Here is a 17388-nt window from a genome sequence, read left to right on the forward strand (position 1 = left end):
AGCACGCACCATGTTTGCCCCATGTATTAGAAGATTCGCAATTCCGTGGGTTAATCGGAATATATACTATGAACCCGAAGATCTGAGTAGATAGACAACAACACACCAAGGAAAATAATACTTGAGTGAGATATCCTCATGCTTTATCAAACAAATATTTTGATCTGTAGAAATGTTTTAGTTGCTACCGAACCACGATGATGAAATCTATGCTAACACATAGATCGTCGCTATGTATCGTCTACAACCAGGGACGGATTAACAAATTTGCATCAAGTACAAGGGGGCCTCGACATTCAATTTTGAACTATCATTCATAGTGGGATCAATTGGGCGTAGAGTAACATTTCCTATTATGTCAAATCGACTTACTGGTTGTAGCTGCAGTAATACCTCGTCCTTTTGACAATGAGTCGAAGAACAGCCGCAGAAGTATGCCAGAAAATAACTAAAACAATAAATCAAATTACACTTATCTGAAGAACTTTTAAGCACGGATGTTTCTTAACACCTTGTTTATTTCCCTAACACTATGCAATCAGCAAAAAGTCTACGATGACGTAAAAATGACAATTTATGCAGTCCCTCAGACAGATATCAAAGAATGATCAGTCAAACATTGGCCCGTTTTCGCGGCTTTCGTGGTACTAGTCAGTTTTCATTATTTCCATAGAATAATTTAATTGTCATTATGACTTCCTAGGAGCTTTAGTTTAGTCGCAGTAATCAAAAATTTGTTCCGAATAAGCTGCGATAGACTAAACTAAAATTGACTATCAGTACCTGTAGGAGGGACGTCGTTGGAATTTTTAATTATAAAAATGATGGTTTTAGACATGTAAACCAGTTTGTGAGGGCCAACTCTCCAAAGCACTCTCAAAATGAGTATATAAAAAATTTGCAAAAGTAAAGTATAGGGAGAATTTATCGGGGAAACATCCATATTGGTAATAATAACCTACTAAGCATAAAATTGACACCTGGCAATCATTTCGTAATGTATGACATAAGACTACCCCGGAGCAACGTTGCTTCTAAGACACTGGTTCTCAACCACGGGGCCATGGCCCACTGCTGAGTCACAGAAAGATTTTGAGGTAGGCCACAGTGCTATTAAAAAATGCTAGTTTTATTTATGTCACAATAGGTAATTTTGATTGTAGCAGCAATCAATGACGATGCTGTTTTCTGCTACTAAGAGGTAATTCCTGTTTTAATTATAAACGTTTAAGTGTTCATTTTCGCAGAAAGATCTTGATTTTTCTTGTAGTTTTCCCCTTGCAATAAAAGGTTGATGGGCCACAAGAATTTTTGGGCAACAAAAATGAGCCACGAAAAAAAAGGTTGAGAACCACTGCTCTGAGAGCTTGCTTAGTTGCGCGGAATCGAAGGCCATGTGAGCTCCAAAATAAGGTCTGCGCCGAAAATTAGAAAAGAACGCAAAAATGTGCATCGGCGCAGTTTACTATGTGTTGATTTTGAGCCATCAGTTGATCTACTGAGCCACACAAATGTCTTTTCCCGTTGTAAGTTGCAGTATGTTCCCCAGCTTTTCTCTTTAGGGGGGGTGTTTCAAAATTTAGGGGGTGGTAAATAATTTGCTATTAGAGATAAAACTAGACTATTTGTATTCTTAAAAAAATGGTATGTATTCAAGAAACGATGTATAGGGGGAGGGGGGGGCCCGAGTTTATTGACGGCGAGCCAAAATCCACAGCAGAATGAAATTGTAGGGCCAGAAAAGGGGAGCTAGGAAAAGTGCGGGACGACACGGCTGGGGTTCAGGGCGCGCTTAAGCGCCCTGAGAAAATCTTGAGAAATAGGCACCAAAATAGGCTCTAAGCTTGATTTTAGATACACCTAGCATCACAGTTTGTTATGTAATAAAATCAATAATTATAATATTTAGCTGATAGAATTCTCGGGGAATAGATAACAAGCACGGCTTTTAACCGTAAATATATACTACTACGTTTCAACAAGTAATTTGCAACTGATAGTGACTAATGAAGTTACTTGCTCATCTGGCATTGTATGAATGGCTACTTATGGCTTGTTTTGTTACACATTTCTACTTTTTTTGAACATGTTTGTTTGACTTTTGTATGAATCAAATTTTGAAATACGCTCGTCAACTGATCATAATGTCACATAATGTTGTATTCCTTCAGAACTGAAATATTATGTAAGAAGACAAATCGCTGAAGTTTGATTCTTTTCAATAAAGAAATAAAAACGCTGTCATCCATCTAAAAAACGTCTGTTTTCAGTGCCTAGTTTTCGTTTTGTGACATCTTTAAGCTTTCTTAATATATGGCTGATACCTAAAATACTGCAGTGTGTAATCATAATACCCATACCTATACATAAGATACCGGAATAATTCAATTGTTATGAAATAAACGTGCTTAAACTGATAATGATGTAACAATAGACGGTATCTAAAACTCAAAAGGTACCACACGAAGGGTTAAACTATTTCACTCAAGTTCGACGGGCCATTTACAATCGTTACGCGGGCCGTAATTGGCCCGCAGACTGCGGTTTAGAACCCCTCAGTGTGGAATCGCACCTCAAAATTAGGGGGGGTGTTTGAAATTTTAGGGGGGGTGTTCACCCCCTATAGGGGGGGTGTAGGGAAATCACTGGTAAGTTGTATTTTCGGTTGCTATGATATGATGATTTTCACTTCGGAATGATGAAAGATTTAACAGTACCGACATTGCGGGTATATTTAAGTCACTTTGTTATGTCACAGAAGAGATTGACAATGTGAAATCACGAAGCGTGTCCAAATTTACAGGGTACTAATTAAACACGGGAATCCATAAACCTTGTCAACCATAAATTAACCTATAAATTGAAACACAGGGTTTAGGTTAAATCCTCTGGCTTCGTGATTGTAGTATTTTTGCTTTGTGCATAATTTAATTGTATTGCATAAGTAATTGGTTATATTAGGTCTCGAATATATTAATAAGGCAGAGGTTGAAAGATGTCTTTGGGTGAAATGTCGACCAGAAATTTCATTCTGCAACATACACCAACTCGGTCACTCCAGCATCGTTGACATCAGGGGAATAGTTCTTTGCAAGACACCGGAAAAATAAATCGAATTCGCCATATCGTCTTTTTTGTAAAAGAAAATGATATCATATAAGGGTGTCTTGGTGTTTTCCCGTTGTAGAATTCCTTTCTCCGTATTTCGTGATTGTACTAGTACTCGTTCATGTCTGTTTATCTCTGTTTAGAAGAACCTTTGCAATCGACCAGCAGAAAGTAGCGAATACGGTCAAGGATATATTGATGTATATTTTCACACTGACACAAAGCGGAATACTCCAGGCAGTATTGATAACTCCCCCTAGTGCTAGCAATAGCAGTTGTAGGGTAAATCCAGTGTCGTTGTCCTGCGAATGAGCTGCCGTTACCACTGAAAATAAATGAATAAATCGTTAAATTCACACCGTTTGTTTATTTGTTGAACATCAAGAGCAGTGGCGTGCCCAGAGGGGGCGAAAGGAACGACCGCCCCGGGCAGCACGTTGTAGGGAGCAGCAGAGCCAAGCTGTAGAGCAGGGGTGGGCAACATACGGCCCGCGACGAGATTTTGACCGGCCCGCTGACTGTATCCAACCACACTCTGTAATGTGGTCCGACGCATCATTCCTGAAAGTTGCTGATCGCTCTCCTCTCACCACACTGTCAGTGCGAGTTGGTGAAATAAACAATTGCCTTAGTGAACAAACAATTGCGTTAGCGCACTTGTTAAACAAACAATATAAGGTCAAAGCAGAGAACGTTGTAAACATTCCCCACTACTGTTATCAGTTATATTTAAATCCTAAATATAAATAGATTTTAGAAATTACATTTTATATTAATATTAGATTTTATTAACCATAAAATATGCCAAGAAACGTAAAGTTGACAGAGAGTGTCGAGCATTTAACAAAGATTGGATACCGAAGTATTTTTTGTAATAATCCGGCTCGCCGAGGACTTCATTTCTCCCACATCTGGCCCGCCGACTAGAGAAGTTGCCCACCCTTGCTGTAGAGTCTTGTACGACTGACTGTGGCGATAGTCAGTCAACAATGGATGTTTCTCCGCCCCTTGACCCCAGAAAAATTCTTATTGTATTTTACAATTACAACATTTTTGGTGCTCATTTTAAGGGTGGTTTCGCGAGTTAGCGGCTTAAACTAGTTTATATGTGTCAAACAATTTTTTTAATGAAAATATTAAACCCTGTTATCTGTTATTTGAAAGTAGAAAAGTTTAGCATAGTGGTCTGCAAAATATATTTTGGCGCAATCATTATTGAATTTCTTGCGGCCCAAGCATTTAAGTGAACATATAATTTTGTGGAAAATACTATACTTTGAAATTGAATATCGATTTTGAGACTACTATTAACAGTAGCAATTTTCTTGCACAAAATTGTATAAAACATACAAGAGAGCTACGCTCAAATATAGAGACACGTGGCGCCACCTGGTGGCAACTTTGAATGACATCATAGCACACACAAAAAAACGAATCCCATGCAGCTCACTGGAATATTTGAGATAAATAAAAGCAATAGCTTTCTAGCAAAAATTTAATCTTTAAGCACTGAAAATTCTCAAGAGATTGGTTCAGTAATCAAAGAGAAAAGCGACTTTTTAAAAACGTGTCGAAGAACAAAAAGTAGAAGAGTGCCAGCATAAAATGCAAAACGATCGTTATGTCCACTGACGTGTCCAATAAAACAGCCGTAATTGTCCATATTCCGCCTAATGAGAATTATAGGCTCTGTGTTCAGAACACACATATCATCAATTCGAGGTTTAATGCGTCAAACATCGTGCGCCAAACTTCGAAGGACTTAACAATCAATTTTGAACTATTATTCATTTCAAATCGTCGCGTGAATCCGGCACTGATTCGAATCTACGTATGTTGCCGCTATGCTTCATACTCTTTCTTGCCTTTCTTACACAAAGCGTCTCTCTGATAAACATTCCTGTTAAAATCTTATGACTTTGGTGCAGGTACTAACTTGGCGATAAATTTACGCGATGAAAGTCAAAGCAAGAACATTTTCTTACACTTTTGAAATTATTATTACGACACCGTCGGCAGCTGCCACAAAAATATGTTGTGACGTAGGTACTCCTGAAGTATGCGCACCAAGATGTCGCATAGCCTGAACTCTAACCTGGTACACAACCTGAGTTCAGGTTGTGCGCCATCTTGGTGCGCATACTTCAGGAGGTCCGTGGCGTACTTTCAAGGTATTTCAATGATGAATACAAAAGATACAGAAAAAAATTGATTTAAAACAAGCCCTTTTAAAACTGACTGTGGTTTAAAGCTGTTAAAAAAATTACTTATCGAGCAATTCCACACATGATGCTGCTAACTTAGCATTGCTACGAAACAATGCATTTGAATATGTAGTAGGCTAGCTAATAAGTATGAAAACAGTTACTGTATACCAGAGCTTCCCAAACTAAGGCCCGTAGCCCTGGAAGGGGCCGCGAAACGAATTCTAGGGCCCGCGAAGAGAACACCAATTTCACACAAAGTACTATATCTATTGCACTTTTTCACTCTTCATTTGAAATACAATTATTAAAAATAGTGTAAAACGATAATTTCACGATTCCGAGTGAATATACATCATCATACCGTGTTTTCCCAAAAATAAGACATTGTCTCCAATTTTCTTTCGAACACCGGGGCTCATTTTTGGGGGGTGTGGAGAATAACGAGATTTTTCTAATATACAAAATATGAATACCGAAATATGATACCAATTTAATAGCACGTTTTCATTTAAAATAGCTGCTACATATAGATTATTAACCATTTGAAACGTAGATTTCTTTCTATCGAACAAAACCTAACAACAGTCAGTGGAATCACATTTATTGGGCCATGGTAAAAAAGCCTGCTTTATATAAATACGAAATCGCAAAGGAGATGACGTGCGAAACGCTTTTTGAATCAGGGAAAACAATCGTTATCTACAGAAAACCGAATTTTCATTAATTATAACATCATCAGGAAATTTTGCGACGCCCTAGCAGAATTGAAACTTCCACGGGATTAGGTAAACAAATTGCGCTATCGACGAAGTTTTTTTTCAATGCCAGCGGTTGTATTGAAAACATTTTTAAAATTCCGGCTTGGACTTATTTTGGGGGAAACCGGTAGAATCATCGCGCTTGCATAACAATGCATATTCTGATCGTTAGACCCAATATATATGCGTGCTTGCATAACAATGCCGACTTTAATCGCTAAGCTAGCGGTTCCGGATGGCGATTTGCTAGTGCGCCTCGAAACATATTACATATTTTATTTATTCTAAATGTTTTATTGTTTCTCATTAAAGCAAATGATGTGTATATAAATCAAATTCATTTTACCGTTCAATATTATTTACTTTCTGTTACGTAGCAGGTAAACCCTAATGCTGCAATTTCGTTGGCCGCAGTTTATTCAATTGCTGAACCGAGTTTATCGAACATGAGTGAGTTTTAAGCATTTTAAAGGAAAACTAGGCGGAGTTAAGAAAGAAAGGTTAACATTTTGCCTTTATTCTTTAGGCCTACATGTTTAAAAACCTCAAAAGGCATAAAATCCATTTTAACGATGACCAACTTGTGTTTTATTTTGCGACAGCATATTTTTCGTGGAGGTGCGCCATTAGTTTTTTCCTTGATGATTTGGTGCCGCTGCAAACCGCTGCTTTATGCTAAGTTTGATCAATAAGAGTGAACAATTCCGGATCAGAACCAGGTTGTCGGTCGGCAGACATCGAAATTCATTATTAGGCCTGCATAAACAAACATTGCGCCACGGCTGAACTTGCTATGCAGCAAAAAGCATTCGCACCCATTACATTGAATAATTGAGTAACTTTAATCTGAGTAAATATGTGCTTGTTTTTGTTATTGAGTAGGCCTACTAAAAGCTGGGAATTAGCTGTGTCGGTAAAATATCAAAAATGCATATTTCAAACTGTTTAGCATAATTAACTTGAACAAGGGCCGCGAAAAATTTTAATATATCAAAAGGGGCCGCGAGCTCAAAAGTTTGGGAAGCCCTGCTGTATACTATAACTATGTATAATTATAATTAGAGGTTTATAAAGCTGTAGTTTATAAACGCATCACACGTACGCGACTATTGTTCCGGGCATTTGCGGACCCAAGCGACCCCATTGGGATTGGGAATAAACTTAAATATATTGAATGCTACATATTCCTCACAGTTGGTGATGGGAAAGGAGGAAGAAGGCTTATTTTTGCTTTCAGGTTTATCACAGCTATTCTAGACTAATTTTTGATTACTGCAATAAGGAGACTAAAATTTCCGAATCACAAAACTAACAAATATCATGCGAAAACGAGGTAATGATTATAACCATGCGAGAAAATCTGTCTGTGCGGCTGCTAAAACGTTTACTGTTACGTCGCTTTTCCGAAGTGGAAACAAAGATTTCCAAAATGTGGTAAAGATTTCCTTGCTTCATTGGTTGAGATTGACTGGGATGTTTTTTCCAACTTTGGGCATTGCATATTGTTCATTACTCACAATTGGCTACACAATTGCTTGTGGCAAAAGATCTTTCTGAAACAGAAAAAAACATATTTGAGGTCCTCGATGTGATTGCATGATTTGCATCGAAAAGTAATTCCTGACGAGCGAGATGAAAGAGGCTGTCGTTCAGACATTTGTTGATAGGAAAGTAGCGATTGGGCATAAAATGAGTGACTTGTATTTTGTTAATAAATGAGTTCGATCTTATATTGTGAGTTCATTGCTTAGTTTGATGATGTATTTAACAACACAAACCTTTCACTCTTACTTGACCTTTATTTAATTTATTCTTATGTATAACAGCATTTATAATTTGGTTAGCCCCCAGAGTATTTTTGAAGTAATGGGGACAATGGGCAATATTATCAGAAACTCGCCCCGGGCAGCAGAAAAGTTTGGCCCGTCCCTGATCAAGAGACACATATAGATCGATTTGCCAAAGTCTTGTTGTGTAGAACTCATTCGCAACTAACTTACCAGTCAATTGCGAATTTTTATGTTGAGGTGTTTTGATTTCGACCTGGCCAGGAGAAAGGATTAATTAAGACCCTTCTTCGTCGTGGATCGGGCACAAATATGAAGTTGTACTTACAGAATGAGATGTTACGTCTGATGCCGTGTGTAATTCCAAAAGTAACCGACAAGATGTATGAAACGAATTTAGTAGAAACTGTTGGTCTCCATAACAACGAACAAGTATAGTTGATCAAGTCGTAAACCAATCCCACGGTAAATAAAACTGGTAATCCTATTTTCTTCGAATTTTTCGAAATAAGTAGAGATGTGGCGAAAGACATTATATTGATGATAGCAGTACATATTCTAACCTGATATTGATGCATAAAAGATTATTTACTCAGTCACTACAAAATTTGTAGGATTCAGGGTACTCCCATAGTGTGTGTAACAGGTTAGGGTTAGACCATAAGTGTACTGTATTCCGATTTTCCCTATTTTAGTTCTACTACGAGTTCGGGGACTGTCTGTGTTAGCCAAGTGGTTTCATAGGTTCCAGTCCATTTGGTTCCAGTCCATTTACACAACTTGAGGTGAAGTAGGCGAACAAAATTAGTTACCTGCATATTGGTACACACAGTTCCGGAGCGCCGGATTCCGTATCACTTTGCATTAAATAAGTGCACGTCAAAAATTATTTTATGTGACAAATTTTGAAAGGGTGAAAGGGCGTCTCACTTCAAAAATTTGGAGAAAAACATTATCACAAACCTTATCGACTCCAACAACGCAAGACACAAATGCCCTGTTGTGTTCCGTCCAAATATACGCCATTGTTATACCGAATAGCAACTTTACAGGACAAGTCAAAAGTTCTTGCAAAGAAGTGGCATATTTCAATTTTTTTTTGATACTGGTCATGAAATCGCTCTTTTTCTCTGCTAGTAGAGGCGTTGAATCCAATGGGCTAATCTCTATTGAAAATGAAAAACGAAATTCTTGCTGACGTGAAATGAGTTTACATGTGACATGGGCAATCTAAGGCCCGTTGGGTTATTCAATCTGGCCGCCTGATGCTGCCACAACCGAACTAAAACCAAATTTTGATGTTAAATTTTGATATTTACCTTGTTCATTCGTTTCTTTGATAAAGAAGTAATGAATAGCAACTCCTCCCATCTGCATTAAGACATATACAACAAGTAGAACTCGTAGCAATGTTTGATCCGGTATAAGCACGGAAAATTTGCCAGACGTCTGATGAAATGAGTACTTAATCTAGAAAATTGTTTGAATCAATGCCACGTCCAAGTGTCATTATGGAAAATTATCCATTGCTATCCTGAATTGTAAAACCGACCGTCTAGTAACGCGTTAAACACGACTGTGTGAGTTTTTACACTGTTGTTTACAATAAGAACTAAAATTTACAAGGCGCTTCAGAAGTGTGTGTACCAATATGGAGGTAACTAGTTTTGTTCGCCTACTTTACATCAAGTTGTGTGAAGGGACTGAAACCTATGGACAGGGGGATATTCACTTGGCTAACACAGACAGTCCTCGAAATCGTAATAGAACTTAAATAAGGAAAATCGGAATAAAATTATGGCCTAACCCTAACCTGGTACACACACTACGGGAGTACCATTTACAATACATTATAAAATAATAGGAAAAATCGCAATTACTAAAAAAGCATTGAAATATATTCGTCTAGAATCCTAGATGAAAACAACATATGTGAAACTAGTAGTAAACACATTTGGTTTTGTCGACAAGGTAAAACGTTAATAGCAAACACAACGAAAAATAAATATCAAAGTTGAAGTTTGAAACAATCGCACAAGGATAATTATACGAATATAATACATTCGTGTGATTGGGAAATATGGTCATTCCATGGAAACGCCTGAAGAATTAAAAAAAAAACGATGAGATTACTCACCGGGCAATCCCCTGCGCCACATGTCAACAGGTTATCAGACGTTAAATTATAAGAAGCAAATACGCTGCTGTAATTCGAGTCCCCCTCAACAAAATTGCCAATGTATCGTGCAATGCTATTCCAGCCAAGTATCAGTTCGGTCAAAATATTAACGAATACCTGGTGTATAAGTGACCCAAAATGTTAAAAAAAAAAAGAATTAGAAATGAAATTACACTTTTCTGTTGGCCGTGAAACTGCAAAGAAGTACTGTAAATGAATTTTATAAAGTAATTCGTCGAATTCCGGTAAAGTATTTTTACGTATGCGGGAAATCTTTTAACTGATTAGATTTACAAAAAATTTCTAATCATTTTCCTATAGTAATATTGATATTCATCTAAATTCTTTCGCTTAACTAACTCCGCGAGAAATGTTTTAGTGCAAATGACTTTCTCCGTTATAGATATCAACTATCGATATCTAAATATTAACGGAGTCTTAATCTTGGCTGTATACCAAGGTCTTATATTGATTGGTTAATAGTATACAGACGTAGTAAGTTTCAGTTGTTTCATACACATAAATCTGGAGACAAAATTTTGAAAAAACCTACTTGAGCCAGCGACAATATCGCAAGAAACATCCCAAAGTACTTTTGTGAAGAAGAATCGACGTCCTGATTCATATCAACATTGGACGCAATACTCTGAATCATCACGGAAGATCCCACCCATGCACATGACATTCCTATGCCAGCAAAGAATGCCGTAGAATACATTGTGTACCAAACTGAACGAAACGATATATATATATATATAAATATACTGATACATTTTTATTGAACGGACCACAGGATTTTCATAGCCGAATTTGCACTGGTACCTCAGTGTTAAATAAAATAAGGACCTCCTGAAGTATGCACACCAAGATGGCGCACAACCTGAACTCAGGTTGTGTGTCAGCTTAGGGTTCAGGTTGTGCGACATCTTGGTGCGCATACTTCAGGAGTACCTACAATCATTCAGGTTAGTCAGACGATCCAGACCTCAATATTGCACCCGGTTGAACTGAATTCTTGCTTATTTTTCTTTCTCAATTATCTGATAGTCGTATCGCTCCCCCAGTCTATACCAAATAACTTTGCGTATGTTGTACACTTTTTATTTTTGCAATGCTCGTTTTCTAGTTGACGAAATGATAAATCTTTCTCGCTCTTTTGTAATGAGGAGTTTTATGGTGAATTGATATTAATTAATAAAACTACGTTTTTTCTTTGATTCAAGTTCCGACAAGGATTTCAAATTGGAAGGCAGTTCTCCATTATCATTTAACCTACCTGGGTAAAAATTTGCCAAAATTAGTAAAATATTGAGTATTACTCCAATAATCAGAGAAAATTTCTGTCCATATTTTTGAAGTACAACAGGGACGACAATCAGGCTTCCGATGATTGCAGCTGTATCTTTGACAAGAAGAGAGTTTGTGCCGATTCCACCTTTAACATTCATACTGCTCTGTAAAGCAGCCAGGGCTGAACAATATTTATGATAATATCATTATTCTTTAGTACCGTAATAGATATGTAGAAAATGTACAGAAATATGAAATTTCCGAACATCACTCACCGTGATCTGCTCCAACAGCCATGGCAAAGCCGAATGCACATGGATGAAAGTTTCGTTCACTTCCAAATTCTCTTTTACCGGAGTTGTTTTTCTTCATTCTGTATTTTCGTAGAAAACCTTTTTCAAACTGATGATTATAACAGAACTCATTTAACCGCGAAAACTGGGTAAAAAAATTGCAAATTTGAACCTGAAATATGCACAAATGAAATAGGGAAAATCACAAATTTATACCAGAACAACACACCAACATGAGCAACACTAACATAACAATATCAATGGAATGATTTAATCAGATTCGAGGAGTTTACGGTCAATACAAAGAACTACCGCGTTTAATTTAATTTGGAACCGATGTGTTTCAGTGGTGACAAATATATTGCACAAACAAAAATCGGCGCTCCAGAAGTATGTGCACCAAGATGTCGCACAACCTGATAACCCTAACCCGGTACAATACTATGTTCAGTTTGTGCTCCATTTTGGTGCACATACTGCGGGAGCACCCAAAAATCTTCATTGGTTGGTTTTAAATTGTCAGGCGCATAAATTGTTAAAAGCACCTTATACTTTCATACAACACAATATCGTATTTACCAAACTTCACTTATAACTTCACGTACTCCACCATTATTCTTTTAGGCCAGGGGTGTGCAACCAAGGCCAGATACAAGCAACTGGGTTGAGGCCGCGGGCCGCACTTTTTTTTAAGATAGCCTTTCTTGTAGATGCAGGCACAATTTTTTCATTTTGATCTTACGGCATTATTAGGGGTCGCAGTTTGCACATCCCTGATTATGGCTATAGAAAGACGCGAACGTGATTAAAAGAACAAGTATTTACCTAATCTACACCTAACTAACTAGCAGTCGTGTGTAGCTGCCTTAAAGTCAAACCTGCTGTCGGTATAGCAGTCCAATATTTCGATTCTCTGCAATTCATCGGACACTATTGTTAACTAGTCATAATGACTTTCATATTGATGATTGAAAATATAACAGCTATCACATCGGATACGCAACAACAAATTTTCATCTGTCATACACGGTTATTTCAATATCGCTTTATGTTACGATAAAGGAAATCGTTAGGAAATCGTTAGAACTGTCTGTAATACTCATTCATAACTTCACTAGTGCAACTATAATTGTGGAGCAATCTACTTTTATAGTCATGTAATCTTTCCGCTGCAGTTCAAATGTTAAAGTGTCTAGAGATATTAAATATGAAAACCTGATATTTTACAAATACATATGACAGAGATCTATTCTACATCGTTCGCTTTGATTACTTTTAGGTGGTCTCAGTTAGATAAATGGTAACATTTTCTTTTATATACAGTATTTTCATTACATGTCCAATTTATTTCGTATATTTCGGTTTTCAATGGTGACTGGCGAATGCACCTTTATCAATAAAAACGCTTAAAAGCAAAATTATATATAGTATGTTTCACAGAACTTTCATTCCGCACACACACAATTTATCATGATACCGACAAAAAAGATTTCGGTACTGGGAAAGATATACTGTACTATACACTACAGCAGGGCTTTGCAACCTCCATGGCCGAAGGGCCACATGTAGTTTACGAATGATTGCGCAGGCCACGTGACATGGTGGTTATGTTCTAGTTTTCACTACACCGACTACAGGTTTATAAAAAACAAACGAAACCCTCACACCAAAATTATAAGAACAATGAAAATACGAAGATACAGTAAAGTCAAAAGTTTTTATCACACATAAATATTTCAATGGGAAGTATAACACTGCTTTTATCCAACAAGTTTGTCAATATTCGATGCGATGGACAATATAGCAATGCGAAGCGAATTTTTCATATGACTGTCAGAAATTAGTGATCTCACGGGGGATTTGACATGGTCCATTCGGGAAAAAACTTGCTCGTAAAAGTAAGAGCTGTCAAATATTGAGGTCATGAATAGAAAAAAAGCAGGAAAACAGATTGAAATACATGGCAGATGATAATAAATTCAAATATCTTTCTCCAGCAATAACGCCCGCAAAGAGACTTAAATAAGCTTTCGATAGCTCGGTGGTGATTCTTGCGCGTTTGAACGACGAGAAATAATTTTTTTATTAGAGGTTTCAATAGTGGCTCAGATTTGTGAAAGACATCGGGTTCCGAATTATACCGCGCGGGCCACTCGGAAACCTTCGGCGGGCCACATGTGGCCCGCGGGCCATGGGTTGGACGACTCGGTACCACAGTATTCATCTTCTCGAGATCATTATTACAAAACCCACACAACTTGCGAGCCAATTATTGTAGACCATTGTTACCTTTTTTCCTTTGGGTTGTAGCCTAAATTAGTACTTTTATCTCTTGTCTGGTGTAGCGTTTTCCTTTTTGCCACTTTCGCATCACGTATTCGGCGTTTAAGAGCCACAGATATTTGTCGTATTGTGAACTGTTTTCTTATCTGTTATATATATTTTTTTTGATTGTATTAGTCACCCGGATCGGAAAACGTTTGAAAACCGCTGTTCTTTGCCAAGTGTATAAAGAAGAAGTTGATTTATGCATGTGTCTTGTTTGTGGATAAAGGGGCTTAGAGTGGCGCGTTTGATACGTTTTCCGTCCCGTCTATATAGATTTCGGGCTATCGAAAGACGTGACAAGTGAGACACAACGTTTCTGCGGGTTGCGGCATTGCTAATCGAAATTATTCCTTTACAGATATTTCTGTATTTACTAGCCTACGTTTTTGTAGGTGGAAGTACTCCGGACGATTGTGCTACGGTTGTAAAAACCGTGTTGACTTTGCGGCATGGTGAGTCTGTAAGTAGCCAGGCGGTATCTTATACTTATCCATGCCTTCCACAAATGCGAGGCTAGATCTGCAGACACAACAACAGCGATAATCTTTTTAGGAGTTGATTTTACAGTAGCCAAATCTCATTGCAGTAGCTTATCGGGAAGTTTATGGATAAATGCAGTGCTTGCAACGCAAAAAAGCTTTGAGTGATGAGAATAAGAAAAAAGTAATCCAGTAATTGCAGAATTGAGTAATAACCATGGCGAATTCAGCCGAATTGGAAAGAAAATCATTATTTTTTTGTATTTGAATCAATGAATCAAAATATACTCACTTAATCAGAGACACTGGCTATGAATAGTTAAAAAGCCACAAGATCACGAAAAAATGAAATTTTAAACTACGTAACTTCATTCAGGCATTGCATTCAGTTCTCACAATGCCAACTAATTGTCAAATATAAACCTCTACTCATTGCTCTGATGGTTTGGACATTTTTCAGATACTTTTTAAAATATCTTCCAACGAATCCGATATTTTGGTTATGCTGGTATTTAGGTACAGCACAGTTCTCCGATTTGATTGCTAGAATAGCCGCCATATTGAGACATCAATTATAACAGTGAGTGTGAAGCCGAAATTTCCGAACAGTCAATTACAGAACAAATGTTATTTTTTCACTCGCCGTTAAATACTCCAATTTTCCCTATTTTAAATTTTTTGCCAGCCGGCTCCTTCACAAACGAATCCGATATTTTGGTTATGCTGGTATTTAGGTACAGCACAGTTCTCCGATTTGATTGCTAGAATAGCCGCCATATTGAGACATCAATTATAACAGTGAGTGTGAAGCCGAAATTTCCGAACAGTCAATTACAGAACAAATGTTATTTTTTCACTCGCCGTTAAATACTCCAATTTTCCCTATTTTAAATTTTTTGCCAGCCGGCTCCTTCACAAAATTCATATTTTTCAGCCGGTTCTGTTACAAACAGAACATTGACAGTAACCAGTAATGCCAACCGGTTCGCTGATCTCATAAAATTCCGTGAGACGGTTCTATAGAACCGGTGCAAACCGGCTGAATCCCACTACTGGTTATGTCATAATATTATTCCGATTTTGCTTATTTTAGTTCTATTACGGGTTCGGGGACTGTCTGTGTTAGCCAAATGAATATCCCCCTGCCAATAGGTTTCCGTCCCGTGACATACCTTGTTGTAAAGGCCGCGAACAAACAATTTTTTAGTATAAGAGCCGCATGCAGCAAGTCACAAATATGTGAGAGCCGCATATTTTTTAAAATTAATAATACTAGAATACCGTGAACTGAAAAGAACTTCACACAAACGTATAGTAACAATATTGCAAAGTATATATTCTTCAACCGCTTAATGAATTAAAAAAAAAACTGTTACGCTAAAGTTTCTCTTAGTTAAATTTGGATAAAATATATTTATAGCCAGCGAGTAGAGCCGTATGAAAACTCCGACGAGCCGCGGTTTGTGTTTGCCCACAGTTGATATAATGTATATATACACTACGACTATATAGTATACATCTACCCCATCATTAATACAAAACCTACGCAACTTGCGAGCCACAGGCCATTTGTAACTGGATTTGTAGTTCACCATGGGTCGGTCGTCTCATGCAGTTATTCTTTGGTATTATGGCGGACATTTTAAAAATAGGGAAGCAGATGGGACTGGGAGGGTATCATTATATGTGCACTTCACAAAACACAACTATAGTAATAAATTAACAGGCATCCCTAAACGAATTGACAACTCACAAATTATATGTGAAGATTTCAATACGGTTTACGATCAACTATATGTTAAGAACGTACGGCCAAAGGTAGAGGCGAATTTTACAATTTTCTCCTGTTTCTAATTTCTACGACTCGTGTTTCCAAGTTAGTTGTTGCTGAAACATGTTTCCCATTGTGTTTGAACGCTCAGCGAACTAACTGAGTGGTGAATTTTATGTTTTCAGTAATTTGTGCGTCTGGAGGACCCATTGCAATAAAACAGTCACATACAATTATTCGATTTGATTCTGAAATCATCAGGTATTCGAAAATCCTGTATATTTGATATAAATACAAAAGTCTTGGCCGCCATCTTGTAGAACAGAAATCGTTCGCTCGTTTTGCAGCCGGTGACAAGCGAGATTCAAGGTTTCTGCGGGTTGCGGCATTGAGGCATTGCTAACAGAGCGTTACCGGTACCGGTATTACTTTGTAGGTGAAAGTACGTTTTTGTAGGTGAAAGTACTCCCGATGATTGTGTTAGCGTTGTAAAACCGTTTTGACTTTGCGGCATGCTGAGTAGCCAGACGGAAGCTTATACCTATCCATGTCTTCCACAAACCAGCAAACTGACAAAAGCAAGCTAGATCTGTGGACACAGCGACTAGAACTAGAACGACACAGTACGAAATAGATAATCTTTTCAGGAGTTTGATTTTACAAGTCTTATTGCTGTATTGCAGTAGCCTATCGGAAAGTTGATGGAAAATGCAGGTCGTGAAACGCATTAAAGTTTTTAAAGTTATAGTTAGAGAATACAGAAATAGCTGAACAGGAAAAAAATGCAGAAATGCCAATGATCTTTCAAGCTGGCGTTGTGTCATCCTTGAATTGAGGAAAGCCAAACATTGCTTGCTGTTACACACACACACACACATACAGCTTTTTCTCCAATCTGAGTCCCTACATAGGAAACGTTTATCTGGAGATATTTCCACATATAGAAAATAAAGAGAGGCCGTGGTTTGCCATATGATTGGACCGTTTTATCACCTTTCCTTTCCACAGAATAAATATGTAAGGCCTATCCTAATACCCCACGAAACTCAGATCTGCACATTATTCGAGGCGCAGTTCTTACCACTTCATAGCAGCTTCTGCCACGAACGTACCGCGGCGTCTCTTGCCATGGTTTTATCGCGCTATTACCGGTTTATTTATATATAAAGTCATGTACAATATTTTAGT

General features: G+C 37.6%; 1 protein-coding gene across 1 annotated transcript; it reads right to left on the bottom strand.

Annotated features, from left to right (window-relative positions):
* Nucleotides 1-2654: 2654 nt before the first annotated feature.
* Nucleotides 2655-11783, bottom strand: LOC120328129 (protein unc-93 homolog A-like). The gene is made up of 8 exons (XM_039394535.2): nt 11605-11783; nt 11316-11510; nt 10593-10768; nt 9998-10156; nt 9180-9330; nt 8824-9026; nt 8189-8423; nt 2655-3433 (listed from the first exon to the last, which is right to left on the bottom strand). The coding sequence occupies exons 1-8, from the start codon at nt 11699-11701 to the stop codon at nt 3228-3230; spliced, it is 1422 nt and encodes a 473-aa protein (XP_039250469.2). The 5' UTR covers nt 11702-11783; the 3' UTR covers nt 2655-3227.
* Between the last annotated feature and the right edge of the window lie 5605 nt (nt 11784-17388).

Source organism: Styela clava, chromosome 7 (assembly GCF_964204865.1).
Source record: "Styela clava chromosome 7, kaStyClav1.hap1.2, whole genome shotgun sequence".
In the NCBI taxonomy this organism is placed as follows: Eukaryota; Metazoa; Chordata; class Ascidiacea; order Stolidobranchia; family Styelidae; genus Styela; species Styela clava.

Coding starts and splice junctions, on each gene's coding strand:
- LOC120328129 (XM_039394535.2), bottom strand. CDS start 11,701: ATGAAGAAAAACAACTCCGGTAAAAGAGAATTTGGAAGTGAACGAAAC. Junction 11,511..11,604: donor GGCTGTTGGAGCAGATCACG/GTGAGTGATGTT, acceptor AATATTGTTCAG/CCCTGGCTGCTTTACAGAGC. Junction 9,331..9,997: donor GTGGCGCAGGGGATTGCCCG/GTGAGTAATCTC, acceptor ACAATTTTCTAG/ATTAAGTACTCATTTCATCA.